At 35.7% G+C, this 24,523-nt stretch overlaps 3 protein-coding genes across 6 annotated transcripts in view; 2 read left to right on the plus strand and 1 right to left on the minus strand.

Moving 5' to 3' along the window:
- Positions 1-3,608, plus strand: part of Kdm3 (Lysine demethylase 3) — a 93,099-nt gene extending 89,491 nt beyond the window's left edge. For 3 of the 4 annotated variants that reach the window (XM_069054194.1, XM_069054196.1, XM_069054197.1), the window contains 3 exons: positions 47-197; positions 446-1,476; positions 1,568-3,608. In XM_069054194.1, coding sequence (XP_068910295.1) covers positions 47-197; positions 446-1,476; positions 1,568-2,716 — 2,331 coding nt within the window. In that variant the 3' untranslated portion in view covers positions 2,717-3,608. The remainder of the gene's footprint in view (positions 1-46; positions 198-445; positions 1,477-1,567) is intronic. The other variant, XM_069054195.1, reaches the window with a different exon arrangement.
- Positions 3,609-4,487: 879 nt separating this feature from the next.
- On the minus strand, positions 4,488-9,425 carry Letm1 (Leucine zipper and EF-hand containing transmembrane protein 1). Its single transcript, XM_069054199.1, has 3 exons — positions 9,159-9,425; positions 8,306-9,076; positions 4,488-6,284 (listed from the first exon to the last, which is right to left on the minus strand). Exons 1-3 carry the CDS (start codon positions 9,211-9,213, stop codon positions 4,804-4,806), a joined length of 2,307 nt encoding a protein of 768 aa, XP_068910300.1. The 5' UTR covers positions 9,214-9,425; the 3' UTR covers positions 4,488-4,803.
- A 3,263-nt stretch (positions 9,426-12,688) lies between these two features.
- Positions 12,689-24,371, plus strand: LOC138134386 (uncharacterized). Its single transcript, XM_069052608.1, has 6 exons — positions 12,689-12,847; positions 13,538-13,815; positions 17,830-18,015; positions 18,074-18,205; positions 18,509-20,143; positions 21,229-24,371. Exons 3-6 carry the CDS (start codon positions 17,836-17,838, stop codon positions 21,538-21,540), a joined length of 2,259 nt encoding a protein of 752 aa, XP_068908709.1. The 5' UTR covers positions 12,689-12,847; positions 13,538-13,815; positions 17,830-17,835; the 3' UTR covers positions 21,541-24,371.
- Positions 24,372-24,523: the final 152 nt, after the last annotated feature.

A 24,523-nucleotide genomic window follows, 5' to 3' on the forward strand; every position in this document is an offset into this window, starting at 1 on the left:
TTATTTTCTGGTAGTTTTTTTCTTTAAACCCCAATAACAATTTTAGGATGATTTAAAACTGTGGTTGCCTAACCCCGAATCTCCACCAGGCGATTTGGATTTGGAAACTTCCAGATTTATTTTGAAACAAGTCGGAGATCATTTCTGTGATTTATTTGTCCAAGAGAAGGAAGCACATGCGGAATATGTGTCGGATGGTGAGTGTGTACGATTTAAATCTTCCCATATATCAATAATGTAGTTGCATGAGTGAAGTAACGTGCAGTCGGTGTGTTTATAATTTATAATTATTAAGGCACAAATATTTACGTCGACAGTAATGATTACTTCATAATACATATTATAACCTATTCAATTTCCAGAGAATTACTTAAGTTTTACAAAATGTCTAATACGGAATGGTACTTGAATTAGTGTGTCTTCAACTTTTTTTTCCTCTTTGTAGACAAGACAGTGGCGTGGAAACGTGTCGTCCAAGGAGTCCGAGAAATGTGTGACGTTTGTGAGACCACACTCTTCAACTTCCATTGGGCGTGCGGTAAATGTGGTTTTGTGGTTTGTCTTGACTGTTACAAGGTGAGAACAAGAGGTGCGTTTTTTGCATCTAATGTTATTTTCATGTCTTATTTTTTGCAGAGCCGCAAGAGTGGTTCTATAAAAGTATGGGGCGAACCAGGCAAGGACCGTGACGAATATTCTTGGCTTCTCTGTACCAACCGTCAAGCTCACGAACAGGAAAAGTTAATGTTGACTCAGATCATCGCAGGCGATTCTTTATCTCAGCTTGGTAAAATGGTGCACGAAATGCGCGAGTTGTGGAACATCGAACAGTATTGCGCTTGTCCAGCCAGCAAAGAAGTCGTACAAAAATCCAACAATGTCGTGTACAAGGAAATCGTCAAGAAAATCCTAATGGAAAGTAAAGTTAACGGCATTAAGAAGGAAATTAAGGAAGAGAACGAGAGTAAAACCACACCCAATGGTGTTTTAGTCAAGGATGAAAAACCTTCACCTCTGTCATGGTTGGCTGACGTTGCTTTATCGAACGAGGATAAGAAAAACGACGATAATAGCACAAGCGATTCGGATGAAGGAAGTTTCTCCACTTTGAGAGAACTGCTGATTAGACCTTCCCATAAACCTAACGGCAGTAGAGCTGGATCTCCGGTGTCCACTCAAAAGAACAACAAGAAACTTAACGCAAAAATAGACACTTTGGATGAAGTAATATCGAGTGTCATTGAAGATAGCGTGCCGAAAGTTACCGAAACGACGTCGGACGTCAAGCCAGAATTGAAACATTTTCTGAGGAGGTATAACTGGCAAGCGAAGGGTCGCGCACCTCTTCCGATAAGAATAATGACCCTCACCGAAAGTAAGATGTTGTACCCGGAAATCCCCCATACTTGGCTGTGTGACGGAAAATTGTTAAGACTGAGCGATTCTTTGCATAAGGAGAACTACAAAATATTCCAGGTAAGATCTATTTTACAAAGTAGGTAATAAATCATAAACATAATACCTAATTGCACTGGATCATGCATTAATGCTCGGTGATTGGTTTTAGGATCAGTGGAAGAGGGGTCAACCGGTGATCGTGTCGGACGTGACGCGGAACCTCAACAAGGACCTTTGGAATCCCGACTCTTTCGCTCGTGATTTCGGAGATGAAAAGAACGACCTAATTAACTGCATGAACGGTAACTTGGTTCCTAACCAGCCGATGCGAAAATTCTGGGAAGGTTTCGATCACTTCTCCAAACGTTTGAAGGACGACAGGGGCAATCCCATGCTGCTCAAATTGAAAGACTGGCCACCAGGTGAAGATTTCGCCGAGATGCTCCCGAGCCGTTTCACTGATCTGATGAAAGTCCTGCCGTTGTCCGAATACACCCACAGGACGGGCCGATTGAATCTTGCCAGTCGCCTGCCGGACTGCTTCGTGAGGCCTGATTTGGGACCGAAAATGTATAACGCATACGGATCTGCGCTACATCCTTCGAAGGGGACGACGAATCTACATCTAGATATATCCGATGCTGTAAACGTCATGGTCTACGTCGGAATACCGAAAGATGGTGATAGTGACGAGCATATCAAGGAGGCTTTCCGAGCCATCGATGAGGCCGGGTGTGATATTTTGACGAGACGAAGGGTGAGAGATAAAGGAGAACTGCCGGGTGCTCTGTGGCACATATACAACGCCAGAGATGCAGACAAGATCCGGGATTTGTTGAATAAAGTTGTGGTGGAGAAAGGAGGAAGATTGGAGCCGCATCACGACCCCATCCACGATCAGAGTTGCTACTTGGACGGTCCTCTGAGGGAGCGGCTGTACAAGGAGTACGGAGTGGAAGGATACGCAATAGTGCAGTGTCTGGGCGATGCTGTGTTTATTCCCGCGGGAGCTCCTCACCAAGTGCGCAATCTTCATAACTGTATCAAAGTGGCGGAAGATTTCGTTTCGCCCGAGAACGTGTCTCATTGTTTCCATTTAACGCAGGAATTCCGGGATTTGTCGGACACTCATACGAACCACGAGGATAAACTGCAAATTAAGAATATTATTTATCACGCGGTTAAAGACGCTCTTTCGTGTATCAGTGCGGTTTTGAACAGGCACATGTGCAAGAAGGAGGAATCGTCGGAACGGAACGGAGGTGGGACCGCCGAAGGACAGCGAAGTCCGACGATGGACTCCTCGGAGACCGCGTGAACTTGTGATAGTAGACGCTTATGATTCGCGAGCAATCTTTGTAAATTACTTCTTGTGTGATATGAAATGTGTTGTTTCAGTCGGCACATTTTCTGTGTATAAACGATGCCCTATGCACGTGAGCTGTTCTGTGTACATAAATGTACATTGACTTTAGTTGGATGAAATGCTGAATATGCACGGTTTATCTTCCTGTTAGTAGTGACTAGTGGCTCGAGGGTCACCGGTTGTAATTAGCCTATTACACTCACTTGTTGACTACTTGGCGTCCCCAGGGACTATATATCAATGTTGTTTCAAAGTACCAGTGGTTATTTTTGTCACTTGTATACTGTGCCTGTTGATAAAAAAAAAGGTATTTTTAACTACCAAAACTTTTTAAAACTCGCTATTCAGTATTCTTTGTGGGTTTGTAATGTTCAGAATAGTTACTTATTAGTGATTCATAATTGCAGCATCTTTTCAAATGTTAAAAATCGATGAAAAAATAAAGAAAAATTTTAATAAAAAGTGCTATTTCATTCAAAGTGCCAATTACGATTATTTTAGGCAAAGCTGAACCAAATGATCTCGACTTTGTGTTTACAACGATGATAACAATTTATCCCACTTAACTTCTTACTGTAGGCATCAAAATCGTCACGATTTTGAGAATCTGTAAATTTTATTTTAAATGTTCATTTTTATAATGTCCTATATGTAAATTGTTTCAATATGATGTAAAAGATTATTATAATTTATTTTGCTTTTTACAGTCATTGATTGTACAGTAGAATAGTCTTTTGTACAGTAACGAATATGTTTCCTTTGCCTCTAACAGAGGTATATGATTTTTTTTGTACTATGTATATTATGTAAGATTCTAGGTTTGAATAAGAAAATGTTTATTAAATTTACGATTTTATTTAATAACTTATCTCGCCCTGTACCCTAAATTTCCAGGTTTTTGTGATACGTATTAACGAAGAAAAAAAATCGGTATGCACTTGACTATAGAACAGTACATATCATTACGTCTTATCAAAATCACTTGATAGATTATTTTTGCACTTTGAATCGATCGCGGAAGTATTATGCAACATTTGACGGTTGCCACTTAATCACCAGATAATATACGGACTTTCATTGAATTTGTACAAGTTGTGAATCAGTTTTATTAAAAATTTTCCAAAATGTTTGTTTCAGGGAAAGAAACAAATTGTTACGATCCCCTATTGTGCGAAGGGAGGATCCCTCATGGGAAGTCTCGGAACAGCGCTCTATCGTGCCGGAGTGTCACGAGGTGATCTGAGGACAGCCAAAGAGGGGATCGTGTTGGTGGACGGGAAACTTGTAACTTAGAGTCTGATGGAAGTAAATGTTTTAAAAGTTGTGATTTGGTTCTTCTTCGTTACGTCGGGCGCTAACAAATGATTAAAATTTGAAAAATATCTTAAAATGAAATTAAAGGGTTGGACAGCCACTGTTTGGTATGTACATTCGATTACAGGTCGGGAAGTCGAGCAAGTAATTGATTGTATTGAGAGTTTTTTGGCTTCTAAACGCAAATAACTTTAAAAAATGTTTCTTATTGTCTTTCAGATTTTCATAATTGTTTCTTTTACTGAATGAAATATGACAATTTGAACTTAAGGCTCCTCATTAGAATCTTACAACAAAAACATCTTCAACTGATGTAGAGCCATATAATCAAGTTGGTTGACTAGTAAGGTAGCATTTAGCATTTCATTATATCGTTTAAAATATTATGGATAAATTAAGATAAGCTGCATAATGTAGTCATTAGTTTATTATGAAAAATAAAGCTTTCAATTTTTTGTTTTACGTCGAACATTTTGTCGGACGATTATTTACAAACACCGTGTTCTTATAAATATTGTATACATTTTTTTATAAAGTGGAGCTTCATTACACTGTATTATATAAAAGAAAATCCGTAATGACCGTTCCGACAATTCAAATTTGCCACAGTAATTAAATATTTTTTATTTCATTACAGAGGTACTAGTGTGTAAGTAGGTAGGTACATTTTCAAATAATTTAAAAAAACTGGTAACAAAAATTGCCTATAACAAAAATTGATCTAACTAAAGCATCTTCGAACTATCTTTCGGTTTAGTTTTATCAATACTGTTAACAGGTGGCGCGATCATTGTCGACTTTGTTTCAAATTTTGGTTTATTTTGGTTATCGGTTCCTTTGACAATTTCCTCTGCTTTCTTCACTTCAATTTTTCCTTCTTTATCCTTTTGCAACGCTTTCTCGATCTTATCCTCCACTTCCAAAATCTCTTCTTTGTCGAGAAGTTCCATCAACTCATCCACTTGTTTATCACTCAAATTGACATTTTCTTTGCCAATTATTTCGATCACTTTCATCACATCTTCGATTTTAATCGATCCGTCATCATCGTCATCCATTTTTTTTAGTACCTTGACGATCTGGTCGATTCTGGATTGATCGGGCACATCTTTAATGTGCTTAATGGCGGCTATGATGTCATCAATCTTTAACAATTCTTCTTTGGTTTTATCTGTTGCTTTTATTTCCAAATCCTTCTTGAGCTGCTCCTCCTTTTCTTCCAAATTTACCAGAACAGAGTCCAATTTGCCGATCATCCTGTTAACGCTCTTGAACAACCTTCGCGCCGCCTTGGTCTCCCTTATTTCAGGTTTGGGCTGTTCTGCAATCGCCTTGTTCAAATCTTCGACGTCTTCTTTGTAATCAGCCATTTGTTCTTTCAATTCTTCAAGTTCGCCCTTCTCAACAATGTACTGTTTCTCTTTCGACACCGAATCGATTGCGCTTTCGAGCATTTCGAAGTCTTTCGACTGTAAATGTTCTTCTTTCTTCTCGACTTTCTCCAACTTTTCCACACTTATCCTAGCGGCAGTGTCTTCCAGAATAGGCGTCGAGGAGGCCGACATCACAGGTGCTTTATCAATGAGCAATTCTTTTTCCTTCGTTTTCTCCTTCTCTCTCTCCAATTCCATTTTCTTTCTTTCTTCGAGACGTTCTTGTCTCTCTTCTTTCACCTTCCTCTCTTCTTCTTTCAACACCTCCAATTTAACCTTGTTATCAATCTTACCCTCCTTTTCGCCGATGGCTGCTTTGGTATGAGTGACGATAGTCTCGGGGAGGGCGGAAATCGTAGCTTTGAGTTTATCGCTTGTTGGAATTGTCTCAGGCAACATCATTGCTCTTGACAACAACAAGAGCGAAGGAGGCACCTTTTCGTTTAAGCTCAGATCGAGCCATTGATTTAATTGCGATCTAAGTCTTTCTTCCGATAAGCCGTAAGCTCTCATTCCGCGCGCTCGGCAAGCCTGTTGAACTTCGGCTAAAGTGAGAGCATCTAGGCCTTCTTTTTGTATCATCTTGTCATCGGCTGCCAAAGAGCGCAATTTCATACGCAACTGGAAGCGGAGGAAGTTATTCGTTCCCAAGGTTTGAACCTCGAGGACACGGCATAGGGCTATCAACTGGCTTCTCGAAAGAGAGTCGAGGGTAATTTCGTCTTCGAATAGCTTGGAAAATTTCATTATTTCTTCGTTGGAGACATGCTCGCCTAACAAAGAATTAAAAACATTAAATAGTATTGTTCATAATGCGGCGTCACAACAATAGCATAGATAATAAAGTTCCCACTGTGTAAATGAAAAAGGACACGTTCTCCTGACCTTGACTTTGACAGAATAAAACTTAAAAGTAATTTTTAAATTACGAAATCACATTGACCTCAAGATTGAATGACGTTAATCATCTCTTACACAGCTAAAACTCCTTTTTATATTTTACGCTTATGTCCTTCTTTTAATGTTAAATGTTAAAAATCTACAACTCGAATAAGTTACTGTTTTTAGTAGATACATATATACAACGTGTCTCAGAAATAAGTGCATTAATTTTAACCGGTGACAGAGCTCGTCAAGAACAACAAAATTGTTATGCATCATTTTTTCGAAATATAATTTCAGTATTTTAGCCCCCATAAATTAACGAACTGTCTATTTACTCGTATTTTCTAATTACATAACCCAATGACAGTGACCGTGAAAGAATAGTTTTTGTAAAATCGGTGCAAAACATTGTGTTTTTACAATAAAGCTTTTTCGCTCCGCGGCAAAGACAAGTGATTACATTTTAGTTAGTTTCATCCGACTACAAAAGACAGGTGTTTACGTGTTGATTCTGTGATTTAAGCTAAAATTTTGTAAAAATGGCGTGTTTATTTTCAAATAGTGAACACATAGGTGTTGTGTTGGCGTATAGTGAAGCGTGCGGGAGGGTTCCTCGAGCCCAGAGAATTTCCGTGCGACTTCTTGTGGGGGTACACGAAGGAGTTGGTATATTCGATCCCAACTGAAGTTTTAAGAGAACGGGTGGAAAATGTTGCCACAACAATTTGCCATAACAGAGGTATGTTGGAAAGAGTGGAAGAATCATTTCGTCGGTGCCTTCATTATTGTATTGACAATAACGGTGGTCACTTTGAACATTTCGTGTAATTATTAGTGATTAGGTACTATGATTACTTCTTGAGAATTTCTACGGATTAATACACTAATTTTAGGAGGCATTTTGTCATTATCTTAGGTATGGGTGATTAATTAGGGCCAGTTTAAAATATTTATTATTAAAATTGTTTTCATTTAATTTCTACCATATGATTCTCTTTTTTCTCTTCCACCCTTATCATTATAGGTCACAGTAACGGGCGCAGCAGTTAGCCGCTGTGTATAAGTTAGCAAAAAAACAAGTGAAAGTTTTCTTGCATTTGTTTTTTCTTCTTCCCTTATCAGCATCGGCGAAACAAATTATCCCCATAGGCGGGTAACAATATTTGTGCTAAATATTTCAATAATTTTAACTGGATAACCTCAAGGTTTAGGAAAAAAAAATATTTAAATACATAAATTGTTTCTATTACCAGTTAAAATTATTGTTTCACGTTATGTAGAAAACCGTTGTATCCCTGCAGATTAATTCCCGCCAAACCAGTTTCTGTGTCTGTCTTCTGTCAAAAAACGTGCAATCTATCAGAGTACGGAGTTTTACCTACTTGTTTCTGGCAACGTTGTATAAAAATAAGTGTCTGGAGTTTTTATCAGAAGGTATTATGTATTTAAGATTGGTATGATAAAGAACCAGACAGTTATCTGCACTTCTGAATTTTAAACTTTGAAATAATACTTTTGGGAAAATGCTATTTTACTCATTTCATATACTTGTATTAGACTTTAAATACCTAAAACATTGTTATCTTAAGTTTATGCTTCCAATTTTACATTAATTTGAAAAAACCACTAAAAATGTATGACCTCCAACATAAACAATCATGTGGTTCTCATAATACCACAATAACAATGACGTCTGATATTGTCAAGTTGCAACTGGAGAAGTATTTTTTTATTAAAAAAAAGTGCTCTGGTCTTTTTCCCATTTTCATAGTTCTCTGTTAAGCAACAATTTTGATAAAACATGACCTTGAAACATGTAGTTTCATTATGTAATATTTTGCAATTATTATCAGAAGTGATGACTGGGTAATTTCCAAATTGGAGGTTAAATTTATTTTATGCTATTTACCTGATGTTCTAATTTTATGAAACCATTCTGAAAATTCCTTTGCTCTATCTGATTGATGATCCTTGTGTTGCACTGCCATGTCATCTAATGTTTCTTGAAGAAATTTAGCCATATCTAATTTAATTTTGAGGTTTTGCTTAATTTTGTTTTCCTTTTCGGTTGCTGTTTGGAATGTTGATGGCAACATTCCTGGGAAAAATTTTATAAATACTGGCAATAAAAATTCCATAAATGGTATAATTATGAAGACTGAAAAGGGCACTAATCTGAACATGTCTCCAACTGTTCTGATCAACAATCTGTACTCTCTTCTGGTTAATGTTTTGCCATTAAGCACCCTCCAAACCAACACTGTTGAAATTTTCATATCAATGAATAGTAGTCTGAACCCATGGTAATAGTGGAACACCTCATCAATAATCTTTTGTTTTATGCTTTTCTTGACAATTGGCTTTGGTGCCACTTCAGTTGGTGGCACAGTTTCTTTACTTTTCTTTAGCTCTTGGACTGTAACTTCAACTTTTGAAGATGGCTTCAGTGGTTCTTTTTCACAGTTAATTGAAGATATTGAAAAGTTTCTGGTTAGTTGTGGCTGAAAATTGTTAGTAGTATACAAGCTAAGCAAGGGGACTCTCCATGGCTCTCTTTCAAATTTTGTGATTAACTGTGGATTGCCCACTGAAAGTAAGCGTCTTGATTCTCTGAAACTGTGGTTATTTATTCGATCACTTGAAACGCATATGCATTTTATGGAAACATTGGGCTCATAACCTGAAAATTACCAAAATATTTTGAGCGTTATATAATGTGACAACTTAGAATATACAGCAATAACTTAATCGATTTTACTTGCCTTTGATTAGTGAGTACGGTCCTTTTAGCATGTGTGGCCGGAGGAATGCGTGCATTTTATTTGTTGTTTGTCGTAATTTTATGGATAATTTTCAATTGATTCGTTCGGGTTTGTTCTTATATGCCATTAATTGAAGGTTTGCGAGGTTATCATTTACTGTATGTTATGTAGTTTTTAAGTTCTTTACCTATGAACAGATATCGTCACATAAAAATTTTCCAAGACGTATAATAGAAAAAAAATGACATCATTCAATGACGTTTCACTGCCAATCACAACGAACGAATATCCCTAAATAGTCACCAACTTAACCAGTGGCGTAACAGAGAAATCGAAAATGTTTCACTTCACTAATGTACAGTTGGTTGCAAAAAACGGGAAATGGAAATTTTCCTAATATAGTTGATTCAAGTTGCAAAAAACATCTTTGGCTTTGCAACAGCATTTTTATGGCATTAATCCTTCGAAATTACTTTAAAACTGTACTTATATGGAAAATATTCAATCTAAACTATCATTTGCTGGTCCCTTTGTGCCTTTATTTGGTTCCAAAATATTGAAAAAATGCTGTTGTAAATGACAAGTGGTTTTTTGCAACTTGAATCAACTTTAGGTATATATAAATATGGTTTTTTGTTCGACACTGTCAGAATTTGCGAATTTTCTCCTGTGTGAACGGATTTTGATAAATGTCATAACTTATCAAAACGAAACGCCAAGTTAATTTTAAAGATTTTAAGCCATTTGGAGCCTTTAAGGGGCTCGTCGAACAAAAAAACGTTGTATTCAACTCGTTCGTGTGTAAATTGGGCTTTTTTTGGCAATCGTGGGCCACTCGTTAAACGAGCGTTTTAAAGGCCCACTCGTTTGGTAAAAAGTGGGGGCAAAAAATCTTGAAAATCTTTTGAGAATTTTGCAAAATATTATAGAGAAAAGTTTCATAAATTCGCGAGTTCATCCACTGGTTAAAATTAACACACGTATTACACCCTGTATAATCTATTGTAATAAAGGAATCATAATACATATTACATACATATTAGTTATCAAACAGTTTTTAATAACGTCGTAAATTTGGTACCTATGCAACCTTGAATGTAGAAATAATTTAAGTTTGGTACTGGTTCATAAACTCTATATCAATGATTATGCGATAAGAACTCTTTATATTTGAGCTAGTAATAACGATAAAATTATTTATACAGATAAATAACAAGAATAAAACTAAAAAAAACTTCTAGAAAATAAAGCATATTGCAACAGATAGATTACCTAATGAAAATATTTTCTGATGTAGTTCAGTGTTTTTGACATGATTTTTGAAATTGTTAACATATATGTACAGTCGATGGAAAAATAAAACTGGGACAAAAATGACAATCACATAAATTCAAAATTTAAAAATCTCCATCGTTTAATAACGGTTTTGTCACAAATAGGTTAACTTTGGTATGGCATAATTGTATACACACTGACAAATATATTGACAATTCAATAGTCTGATTTACATAGATTAAATTTTAAGTGTCCCAGTTTTATTTGTCCATCGACCGTACATAGAAAAAAAGAGCAATATATGTACTCGATAGCCGAATCTAGCATAAGAAAAGTAATAAGCTTTTAATATTTTTCTCTTTTGTGTTTTTTTAATTCTTGTTCTTTTTTGTTCATTTTGTCCAGAATTCATGAACGTTTTGTTCATTATTTCAATTATTTAAGCTTTCTCGTTTTTTTTTATGCCAACTTCCTTTTGTTGTGTGATCATTTGAAATTGTTACTCAAAACGAGGCAATAGGCAATATACCCAATGTTATGGAAAGCCAAATAGGTAATAAATTTAACAAATAAACATTTTTTTGATTTATCACTTTTTCCGCAAATTTTTTTATTTATGTGTACTTATTGTCTACATGTTACGGACTTTTCGTATTTTATACCTATGTTTTTATTTCATATTTTTTTCGAATCATATTTAAATAGCTAAACATTCAAATGCAAGTATTATTGTATGAATGATAAATTGATGTTTTATAATTTTTTGTTTCGTTTAGAACAAATTTTCTGGTAGATAGGCAAAATCGGAGAAAAATTGCCCCCCCTCTAAGCGAAATTCTGTATACGCGCCTGATCATCTGCGATGACCGGCGGTGTATTAGATATTTCTTCATCACTTTCGCTGTTGCTATCAATTACATGAACGTTAATTTTCTTATACAGGTGTCCCAAAAATAGCGGACTAACGGTGTACTACGATGTAGAAGAGACTACCGTAAACGTCAGAAAAATGTTTAAAAAATTCTATTGGACTTATTTACTGATTGGGCGGTCCTTGAAAGTGGCACTTAACAGGAAAATTATTTTGAAATATATGTATTAAATTGTCATGCCAGCTACCTCTAATCGTACATACATATTATCACAAAGTACAGAATTACTCACTACCAATATCTCATCCTGCACAATAGTGAATTTAGAAGCTTTGGAAATCGAAAAAAATATTTAAAATCCACTACGGTAACATTGCAAGGTAATGATGTATTATACGAGTACATCTTTGTTCACATTGTATTACCGTTAATAATAAAAATAATAATAATTCATTTTTTTTGTCTGAAAATTTTTTTCCATATTTTTTTCGTGTACATTTAAACATCCTAGATACGGTAGTAAGTAGTTAGTCCGCTATTTTTGGGACACTCTATATGTACGATAGAACACTTTTTCGGGCAAATAAAATACTTTGGTTAAATGTAACTGTCAAATATTCATTTGTTTTCAGTCGGTTTACTCGGTTTTGTCGGTTTCGTTGTTAACTGTTAACTTACTAAACAGACCAACAGATGGCAACACGATCCGTGGTCAGAAAAGTGCGCACGAAAAAGTGCGTTCGAAAAAGAATTACTTCTCGTCCGCATGGTAGAATGTACATAAAATTAAGGGTGCCTAAAAAAATATTTATTTTAAAGAATTCTATGGGTGATTAAATTTATTACGTGGATTTCCATAACACCTGTATGTTACATTAAAAATATACGTAGGACAACATAAAAACGCAATTTTATAGCTTCGAAAATGGGACTTTGAAATAAATTTGAAGTTATCCGGGCGTTACCTTGAACGTATTTTGGTTGTCTTTTTACGATTCTTTGAAAGAAATTGTTTTGTTCAAATCAAATGCTTGGTTGATGAGGCTCTTGTTCGAGTTTCCATGATTCTTAGGTCAAAGATAGCTATAGTTTGTAAAGAAAAGAACAGTCGACCTGTGTACGATTTGTATTTAATTAACGAGAAAAGTGAGAATTGGATGTGAATTGCTTCCTCAAACAAGTGACACACTTTGGCCTTTGGTCACTAGACATCCGTTGCAATCGTGCTATGTTTATTCAGAATCTATTTTAATGAAATAGCTTGTTGATAAAACGATAATAATGCAGCGTGGCGTTCGTATTATCGAATTGCGCCCCATTTAAAACAATTTTAAAATCAAATATTGAAACGTTCCGGAGGAAAGTCAATAAAATTAACTCGTACCGGACACGCGCACACCTCGTCACGACATTTGCCCGTGCGCAGTTCGAGCGGGATTCCTCCTGATTGGCACTGGCCATTGTGCCTGGCTGCCATGTTTTGTTAAACTGTGGGGTGTGTTGAAGAAAATACATGTTTTAACATCAACCCCGTGCTGTAAGGTAAGTTCAACACCGACGTCAAACCCGCCTGAATCTGGGAAAATGTAAAATTCGCGAGTCACGCGCTTCATTTCGACAAGGCGAAATTAATGCGTTTGTTGTGCAATTTAATGGCGCATTTCCACGAATTCGCGCTAAGGAAAACGACGTTATTTCCATTTTCTGACCGCGTTCAGGGGCACGATTCCAAACACGGCGAAGGTCACGTCGGCCGTTCTGCCAGTGTTTGTCTTTGGTGGCGTAGTGGCCTTCGGTGATGACGTTTCGGGATAATTCGCCATTATTTTGATTTGAGCCAAGCCAACGTGATAATGGCATTGATGCAGAGTTTCCCAGATGAACTCGTCGGCAAAGAGATGTCGATCTTTTCGGACTTCTCCAATCTCCACGTTGTGACGGTTTGAATCGGTGGTGGAGTGTGGTGCGTCAATGGCGCCTTAATCCCGCTCTGTCGGAAGGGCAGTTTCGAAATCGCTAGATTGGCACGTGTTCTTCTGACGCATTTGTCAGTTACACCGAGAAAATTGTTTTATTTCGGTCGTGTGTGAAAATGCACCATCATCTGGGCGAGACGACAACGGCCGGGTTGGTCTGTCCTTGCCCGTGCTATTTTTAACTCGGAGTCCTTTGAACCGCCTTTATTAGTGATATCGTTCTTGGAGGGAAACTGATTGTTTGGGTGTTTTGCAGGTTCACAATGGGGGGTACAAGAACTGAAGTTCTGGTGCAGTGAATCAACGAAAAAATCTGTCACTAACGATTATTTTTGATGTTAACTTGGTTCGCATTTTTTCTATTGCTTTCGATTCCGTTATGAATTCTGCCGCCGTTTTGAACTTATAATTTTACGATGCGTCCCAACCAGGAGCGTTCCGAAGTCACTGTACGCCCCAAACAAATCGAGACGCAAACTTCACGTGAACCACTCAACTGCTGCATGGCTGATCATCATTACTATTTTTTATAAAGTAAGTCCTACATTTTTATCCTTACTTTGGTTACACCTTTCTATTTGTATTGAATGTGATTATTTTAAGATAAACACAGTCAAATTTGTACTTATTTATTTGTGGCGCGGTTGAGGTGATAATGACATTGACAACAGCGCCACCTACGCATTTATTTACTACCATATTTTGTCTGGTAAATAGGAAACTGTAAGAGTCGTTCAATTGAATTAAACGTTCTTCCTGCATTCTGATCGTGCGCGAATCAAATCAAATTATCGTGCGTGACCCTGACTAAATAATCACCGCAATTTGGAACTAGAGATTATTCATTGTATTCGAGACTGCAATTAAACTAAAAATAAATAATTAAAACTCATGATTCAGTATTAAAAGAAATCATCCGTACAACAGATAATTTTCATTCTCATACGCTTCACGACCTGATGAATCTCAACAATGATTTATCAGTAGGTACAGGGTTATTCTAAATGATTGTAGTCGAAGTAGGCGTGAAAACTGAATGTAAAATTTATGGTTGCCGCTCCACATAAAAAAACATCAAAATATGTAATGCGAATAAGTGAGTACACACCGTTCACACATGGGAGTTAAATTGGGTGCAAAACGACTCAATATTTCTGGATTCAATTTTTAATTTAACAAAAATAAATAAAATTCTCATCACCGCACTTTTCACCTAAAAAATGACAGTGACAGCGACAAAATTGACAGTTCACGTGAAAGTGGCAAAAGTGTAATAACATGGGCATGGCCTACTTCGACTCCAATCATTTAGAATAACCCTGTATAAGTAAAATGCACCAACAATTTCCTAGAACATGGTTATCTGAGAATACCATATAAATGAATGACATCTGGTGGACCTTTGCAATGAATATTTTAACGTACGCGTTCCGGTAATAGAGTGAAAATAACTAAAATTAAGGTCCTGAAGAAGGATTCTGTAACCAACTGAGTGTGTAAAGAATCAGTTGCAGTCCCTGGGTAATAATCATGTAAAGAATACATATGTGAGATTATGAACAGTAACTACCGAAATAGAAATGTTTTGCATTTCCTCACTTATCTTGGGGAAAATTAGGGAAACTGTTAAAGGATCCACTACCTGTTGATGTATCTACGTTGGTTATACAGATCAAGAAATGTTAAGTAGCACAATATTCATCAGACTGTCTTTATATCAACTACAAGTTAGCTGGGTCCAAGTAATCAGAAAGGACCGATCCGATACAAGAAACTAATCTACAGTTTTAGGTTTTTTTTATAATCAGACTTGAAAGTGGAGCGATTTTGTTCACAAGACATTCTGTTTTCCCCGTCAGTTTTTTATGCTGAGCGTAATCACTTGTACATGAAACGTAATATGTAGTAGTGATTTACGTTATAAGTCCGGTAGGTTACTTGTAACAGTACGAGTTAGACATGGACGAGGGCGACGTTAGGAGTCGAGTCAAGAATGTCTCAACTAGTACCTGTCACATTACTGCCGGAAGTGTATCGTAATGTATTTTATTACATACTGGAAATCTGTTCTCTTATCATAATTTTATTTCAAAAATTTAAAAAAAAATCACATTGCATAATTAATTATACATAAGTACATATTGTGAAAATCATTATATTACATATACATATTGTGGAAATCGCATCACCTTTTTTCCTGTGGGCTATTTTTGTGTGTTTTTTACATTGACTATTCCATTGACTTGTCATTTGTTAAGAATGGACCAATAAAAACACAATTTTACAGCCATAATTTTTAACAAATGAATGCAGCCTTGAGAATTGCTTCCAAATGGACTTACGTGTGTTTTTTGTGTTGTTGGAAACATTTTCTTCGATTTATGCGTTAATTTTTTATTCCGATTTGCTGCCAAATTGTTAAAGTTGGTTCATGGAATAAGTAGTCCTCCGAATACAACTCGTAGTCCAAATTATGTAGACTATTTTTCAAACTGGTTTCACTCATTCAATTGTGCTTGCGAATCTCACTCGTGCTGACGCACTCGTGGATTCATTCCCAAGCACAATGGATAACTCGCGACCAGTTTGAAAAATAATCGACATAATTTGGACTACTCGTGGTATTATAAATGACTATTTTTTTATTTTTTCACTTTCCAATGTCACATCTGATTTATAAAAATAAAGCAGTCCGGTAGGTGTTGCTTAGCGACACTTCCCGACTTTGATACTGTTATACGTACTTATAACTTACCTACCGGACAAAAAATTTATAATATAATCGAACATCCACCGGACGGTATGAAATAAATAAACATAAATGCTAAAAAATAATTTTAAATTGGGCAGGGGAATTTTTTCAATTTGTAACAATCTAACCAAATTTTGAAATGACGTTGATGACCAAAATTTTTTGCTCGCGACAGTAGCATATTTTTATGTCCAGTGTATCCTAACTACGAGTACATAAAACAATAGAAACAGTGTTTATTATTATTATTTTTTTTAATTTATTTATACTTTTGTATTACGTTCATTTGAAATTTTTGAAAGTTGTGTACTGGCATGGTTTGTAAATCCTTCACTTGGTAAATATTTTCGTTGGCTTAAGATTAAAGACATGATAAACTATTTTTGTAAAGACCTCGGAATATGACCAAATAGAAACATCATAACATTTTGGAAATGCTGTTGTAATTTTTATGTTTTTAAAGTTAAAAAGGTATACTAATGTTAACGCCGATATAATTTAATTTAGATAATATATAATCTGATATTTTACTTATGTTTTTTCCATCCTATTTTTAAAAGTGGTTTTGTTATTTCCTTGTTTTTATAAAAGTTGCGAATTGCGTGTATAGTTCTTTTAAATGTCTCAGTTATATTTAGTTTTTTAAAAAACGAAAAATTTAGTTTTATCGTTTTCTGACATACGCAATTGAAATATTCTGTAATACAAATGATAAAAAATTATGATAGCTTGAATTGATGATCAGATTAGTATATTAGTTTACTTTCACCAAGTAGAATGAGATATTAGTTACAAATGTACTTAAGTTGATTAATATATTGTTACAAATAGTTTCATGCAACTGTTTTGAACTGACAGGTACTCTACCCTAGAAAGTATTTTTAAACTTGGTTCGAGATTGATTGTTAAATTTCTGCAGAAAGTTGTGTTGTGAAAAGTGTAATAAAACAATACATACCATAAATTATTATTTCTTAGTTGTAGAGGGCGTAATTTTTTTATAAATTCTGGTTTAATCTTTTCCAGGTGTACTTGAACACATTACTGACATTTTATTGTTTAAAATAAGAATTTGAAATTGTCATACTTTATCAAAAACCATTTTTTGTCATGGTTATAATTATTAATAAAACGATTCTTCAAGGAAAGTGCTTGTGTTTGTTGATCATCGAATTAAGGACACGGGATGTTTTAACTTGAATGTTTTTCTTAAGTTTTAAATTGAAAGTATATTTCGTATATTTTGTTAAGAAAGTTTACGATTCAGGGGAAAACCACGTCTATTATCGGTTATCAAACTGAAAATATTTCTCAGAAATTGACTTCAATCGATAAAATTAAATCCAATCTACTTTTCGATTAATGCATGTAGTTGGTTGATGGAATGTCATCACTGTATCATTTTTATTGTCACTAAAGTGTTTCAATGTGCTTTGCTAAGTTGGGCTACGAGTTACGGCCAATAATTCAGATTAAATTAAAGCCATAACCGGAGAGTGATTATGTTGGACTGCATCAAATAATCGTATAGTTATGATTAAGTGGTGGAAGCGGGGATATGTAACATTTACTATAATCTCCAGAATGTGTTTCCTATTTAAAAATATGTTCTCTGGATGGTAAACACTGAAAGTTGACTATTTAAGCGACTCATAAGTACTTAATTACCAGATTTTTTAGATTTTAGAGAATATTTCAGTTTTTTTTTCTCAAATAAACTGTTTTGTGTTTCATTGATAATTTTCTCCTACTTTAAAGACTGATCTTGGGCAATAAAAAAAACTTTATATTTTCAGTATATTATGAAGTATCCGCAACTAGTGTCCATGCCCTCGGCAGTTTCTGATTGGCTAGAGGAACAGTTGGAAGCTCGTGGAATAGATGCTGTAGTATATACTCGCTACATACTTAGTCTCTTGCACAGCGATACTGTAGATGTCATTTATTCTGATGAAGATCTACATTTCTCTCACTTGAAAAAGGTGATTATTTCCCATGTTTTCATCGCATTTGGTTTCAAGTCGATTTGTTTTTCTGCAGGAAGTGAGAAGGTCGGGTGGAGGTCGTAAGCGCGTTCGTCGCTCCTCTGATTGGTGGAAGCATGCGCAGGCTGATGCTGAAAAGCTGAAAAGATCTGCTGCTGTTGAGTGTCTTATGTCCGCCTCTGAACAGGTAGGATTTAGTTTTGTTTTTTTTTTCCGTGGGAAATGAAATTTAATTTAGTAATAAGTAAATGCCATAATAAATACCTTTTTTAAACACGGAGAGAAATGAAATTGATTTGTAAAAAGTATAATGTAATAACAAGGTTTTTTTTTTTTTTGGGTGAATGTTTCAAAGCATAATGACATTGTTTAAATTGTGTTATTAGCTGTGATGTTTCAATGAAAAGTTGAAGTCTTTAACTCCTGCTAATGATATTTCTTTTCATAACCATATATTTACTTTGGCTAATGTTTATAGTAATTTTTTCAGACTTGTGGAATAGAGTCTCTTATTGACGAGTTATGCGAAAAGCTGAACGAGATTAAGAGTGACGTGCACAACGTCGATCCGCCCGCCACAAAAGTAAATCCGGAGCTTCAACAGGTTTCCCCCCAAGAGTTGGCCAAACGCTATTACGCCGCTTTCCCTCCGCTTAATCGCAACACATCATCAACCTCCCCCTCCAAATTGATTTCATTGATCCCCAAGTGGATACAGTCGCCCAAGAAGAAACCCATAAACAGTCGCAAACAAAACAACCGTTCCTACGAAGATATGATGAAGGCAAGCAGAACAGTTGGAAAACAGCGCTACGGTGCTTACTGTACCGGTCGGAACAACAACAATAATAACAAGAAGGAAATCGGTCATCAGAACGATACCGATTGGAACAACATGTTTAAGAAGTCGCGCGTTGAAGCAGTTCCGAAAACGGAAGAACTTAAGACGGATTGGAACATGAACGAAGATGTGAATTTGTATGATGACTTACCAGTGGACATCAAGGAATTGCTGGATGATGATTCGCCAACTTCGCACGATGTCACGGTGGAGATGATGAATTTGGCGAACATGAGAGATACCGGACGAAGAGGTTTTATTCCTTGCGGCACTAATATTACGAGTTCGATTTGGACGAACGAGGCGGCCATGGAAGAGGATACAGTCCTTTTCGATAACAATTACAATTCTGTGCTAGATCTACAATTCGGTTCCATCACCATCAGTAAGAGTCAACCCGACTTGGTTTCCGTTCAGTTGAAGTCGTACTTTGATAATTCGAAAAATGTGTGGAACCTGTCGAGCGGACCGTGGTCGAATGACAGCGGATGTTTCGAAGAAGACCACGTTGTCAATCATATTACTTTGAGTTTGATGAAATTAAAGCACAGCAGAGAAGGTAGCGCTTTCGCAGAAGTTATCCCGAGAAACCACACCCCACATTTAAAGCCGTTTTCGAAAGTCATCGGCTCGGGGATCCACCGAGATACTTCATTGAAAACAGTCGATCTTGACAAGGAAAAAGACGATCTGCTTACTTCGGTTCACAGTCACTTCCGCCCCATAAACGAAAAGGTGGAGAACTACTTGCAAGGCCAATATGCAGACGGAGCTACTTTCCTTGTGTCGAACAGCTGGGACAAGATCAACTATCAAAGGACAGAAAGCGGCGCTATGTACATGGAGAACGACTACAGCATGCGTAAAAAATACTGCGAATATAAGATGAAGAACGCGCCGACAAAAATGGAGTTTGTTTTGAAATATTTGGTTTGTCAGAACGACAAAGGTTGTCAAACGGAAGATGCTGACGCTGAAGTTGAAGCTATCAATTCAGAGAGGCAACTGAAAGACGGAAATCGGGCCGATGACACAGCGGCCGAATATAATTGCACATGTCGGACCTTAGCTACGAATTCGGATTATTCTATCAGTGATTGTCATGTACACTCGACCAGATCGGATAGCGCTGCCATGTCAGAGGGTGTGTGGCAGCAGCAGTCGTGCACCAAATGTAACGATGATTCGACGTTCTGGAATACAAACGGAGATGGATTGAAGAACGTCAGAAGGGATCTGGGATGGCAATTCGGGACCATGAGCAAAATTTGGAGTGGTGGAGAGGTAATACAAATTAGGTTAATAATCTCAATACTCATTATTTACGGCCGGGCTTGAATGTGGTATTGTCCGTTGCTAATGGTTTTATATGTAGCCGAGGTGAAGTCTGAAAAATTACGTTTCTCCCAACATTTAACACTGTGTTAATACTACTATTGAAGCTATAATTTTAATTTTCTATTATTTATACTAAAAAGTACAGCGCTTCCAACAATGAGTTGGAAATTTCGAAAACTTCACTGTGGGACCTATGTGAAATGTTGAAAATGTCGATACACATGCCCCGAGTCAAATGTGACCGAGATGTTGAAAAAGTTTTAAAAAAGAATCAAGTCGCTAGCCCGTATACTTGTCGAAAAAATAATATTTTATTCGACGAGTGAGCGCGCGAGACGCCTGGCCCTCCTGACAGGCAGCAGTAACACAGCACGCTGCTTTGCTGCGTACATATTTATTTAAGATATGTATTAAAATGGATTTGAATCCAAAGTATTTATTTGTATTTTAGCTATTACAAGCCCGTTATTCCTGATTCCTTCGAGTACAATCATCCATAATATGTAATATAATTTATATAATATGAATATATTACTTAAAATCAATTACGAATGTAATAGAAGTTTTCACTTCTCTCGTACGCTCTTAAGCACATTTTTTTTTCGTTTAGTTTTTGAAATAATGACCTTACTCTAAATACATGTAATGGAGAAAATTCCGTACATTCAGCGCTGTGGATTTTTTTTTTTTTAATTTATGACGAAAACGAACGTACACTCATTATTCATTAAGTTATGCAACTTCATAAAATAAAGTTTCAAATTTTTAGATGGAGGGTAGGTTAATCTTTTGCATTTCGAACAAGTTTTTTTTTTGTTTAATTTCAATTCGTAATGGCATGTGGTGAATATTTTGGAAAAATTTAAATAACGTTAATATTGCGGTAACAGAATACGAAATAGTCATATTGGTAAATTACAATTTGCTAGTTTGGATGCTAAAAACTGTTCCCCGCCTTAACCGTTACATCATCGTCAAGATATATTTTTTTTAAACTGCGTTCATTGTAACGATCATTGTTTTTTTTTCAGGTGTGCCATGCATGCTTAGGCCGTCCGCCTTCGACCTTGCAACACAGTAAACTTCGCGAGGACGTCAGTCAAGATGGCGACCAACTCCTCTCCGACTTAAGCACCATCCAGAAGTCGTACATGCAAGAAAGTCTACCGTTGACCGAGTTCACTTGTGACATCGCAAGTTTCTTTGATCCCATCGAACGAAAACGACGTCACTCGTTGACGGTCACACAAATGGACGATTCGTGGAGTTTCGCCTCCCGTCTGGAAGAAGATTGCCTAATTCAGATGTCTACGATGCCAACTTTGCGTTCAGTCACTTTGTAAGTGGGGTAGGTCAATCGAAAAATCTCTCGGTAACACACGGCCGATCAGTGGTGTGCATTCCGTACGCCACCACAAAATGCGAAACTGCCATATTAATTTCAGTGCAGTCAAAAAATATTGTCCCTGTCCGATCGAAAAAGAGCACGTTTTTCTTGGCACGGGGCAAATATATGTGACGCTCGTGTGTTATCGATTGTTAAAAAAAGTAATAAATTATTAAATGAATTGTGCATAGGGGGCGGTAGCGCAAGACCGACTTTTTTGTTGTTTCCCCGCTCATTTTTTTTAGTGCTGGTTTAATTTATACAGGAGAAAGGTTATTGCGCAGGCCGCCATTGTATACAGTTATTTATAAGTATATTTATGTAGGGGAAGTTCATATTTTAGTTCAATTTTTATAGCTGAACCTACACTTTTTTAGCAAATTTGTTTATTTCTACTTGTTACGTGTGTGTAAAAATAATTTTATTGTAATACCGTGGTACAGTTGAATGAAATTATTGAAATTTAACCAGGTAAGACGGGGTTATTGGGTAATCTCACCCGTTAATTAGTTCTGTTTCTACCCGTTCTTGAGAATAATTCATCTTCAAATGAACTGTTTTCAAAATCACCGATTAGACTTGTTAAAAATTTATTTCTAGCAAAAACATTTGAGTGTTGGACTAGTGTTACTTTCATTATTTACATTATGTATGATAAATTCAGAATTAGATTTTTTTTGTGAGGGAAATTGAAAGAGAAATGTAACGGGGTATCAGCATTGACGGGACAAATACTCGAAACAACTTACCCAGTTTGCTGGTAAGACGGTGTAAAAATGAAAGTCGCGACTTAACAAAATTAGATACGCGAGTTAGGAAGATTTGTCGGTGAATTACCATCCTCGCTTACCTTAACTTGAGCAAAATTAACTGCAAAAATTTTTTAATTCGAATTCCGGGAACTTGCAGTTATTGTTTTTAATGTTTTTTTTTTAATACTGATGCACGTTTTTGTTTGCTTTGTTTTTGTTGTTAAATTTTATGGGAACGAGGGTAAATACCGGGAAAAGTAGTCGGTGATCGAGAAAAAAAAAACTTTGATCTGCACATACCAAAAGAAAATCGATCACGTTGACGTAGCAGATCTTTATTTTCAATTGTTTTCTTTCGCTAATATTGTAACCCAACAATATAGTTGAAAATGTGTATCTATGTATAATGTTTAGGGCATTTTAGTATAGCTCTTGAAGTGCAGCATTGAACACCTGTAGTTGCTCGAGACGGTGCATTTTGTGTCTTGGTGCCAAAATGTGCGGGTCTCCCCTAGTTGTATTTTTCGAAATATGTAACTATTATAAATATTGGAAATGGGTACTACCATTACTGGTTTATATTTAGTTTTTCGTTTTTTTTTTGATTATTTTTTTTTTTAATTTTAACGTAGACCGATTAGGGAGAGTGGCGTAAATTCTTCAACCGTAACCGCCAATCGTATAGTCATTTGGAGCCAAAGTATCGTAGTGTTTTAATATTTCCCACTTCCGAATTATCCGGGAGCCTCTCTCTAATCGCCATAACAGAATGTAATATTTTCTTCTTATCAATTATACAAATAATGGAAAATAAAAGAAAAAATCGATTAGTTTTAGAATTGTGTTTCTGATTATTGAAATGACGCAGTTTCATTGAGCGTCTAGTTTTAGATAATTTTTTGAGGAGAGAAAACCATCGCATATCGGATACAATTATATTTTTTGAAGGGCTTCTTTGATCGTTTCAAAACATAACTGTGTGTGCGTGCGTGTATGAACGCGTGAATGTCTCAGTTGATCAAAAATTTTGTTGTGCTCTGATATGGGTAATTTCCATTCATAAATGTATATTCAATCGCACCTAATTCAGTCATTATGAAGCACAGCAAAAGTTCCACCTTTAGTTTCAGTCTTGCCAACTGCAAAATTAGAGACAAAAATAAGAAAAGGTGCTGTTGAATTCTATTGTATTTCCATCATTTTATTGTATGTTGTAATTAATACTGCAATAATTTTATATAAACGTATTGTTGTAACTCGTTCACTTCATTATATTTTGTTTTTCTTTTATTAATGTGGATTTTTTGTTTTTTCAGTTTATACGTAATAAAGTGAACTGGTTATTAAAAGTTACATTATTAAAATAACGGAGTAACACAGTAATTAAAATAGTTCTTTATTTTAATTATTGTGATGCTCCCGTTTCATTGAGTTGCATTAGTGATTGGTGATTAAAAGTAGTATTTCAGGCTTTTGAATATTTTTAAATGAAACCAATTATTTCTACCAATCATTGTATGCACCTCAGAGATGTTAGTGTGTAGCATAACCTTTTATTTTAGTGCCTATTAAAACTAGTATAATTTGACCTTTTGCCTTATCAAACGTTACATGTAACCATCTTTGTATGTTGTTTACATAGAAATTCTCATCAATGTAACATATTCAATTGACTCAATTATTACGAATTAATGCAGTTTGTGGCTTAATTATAATTAATAGTTTTATTATGATAATAATGAAAGTTAAAAAGGTTTAAAAAAATGAAAAAAAAAACACAAAAATCTCAAAATATTTTGTTCTGTTCTAATAGGTCAGTGTATCAATATTTACAAAATTTAACAAGGACATAATTAATAATTCATCGTCATCAAAACCATTAAATTAACAAAAAAATATATAAAAACGATGTACTTGCAATTGCAGTTTGATAGTTCATATTTTTTAAAGCAGGTAGTATAGGTACTAACAATAAGCAGGAAAATACTATTGAGTTTGGTAAGAAAAATTTAATAAAGCAAGTACAAAAGACTGATTTTTATTCTTTTTTTAATTTCACCCTTGACGAAATTTCCTCTGTCCCATGTCCCTGCTTCCTACTCTAAGTAGTTTATGAACGAGAAGCGTGAAAAATGTGGAAGCTGGAAGTGTTGAAACTTGAAACTGCAGATGAGGTAGATTTCGTTC

This window comes from Tenebrio molitor, chromosome 7 (assembly GCF_963966145.1).
Source record: "Tenebrio molitor chromosome 7, icTenMoli1.1, whole genome shotgun sequence".
Classification (NCBI taxonomy): domain Eukaryota; kingdom Metazoa; phylum Arthropoda; class Insecta; order Coleoptera; family Tenebrionidae; genus Tenebrio; species Tenebrio molitor.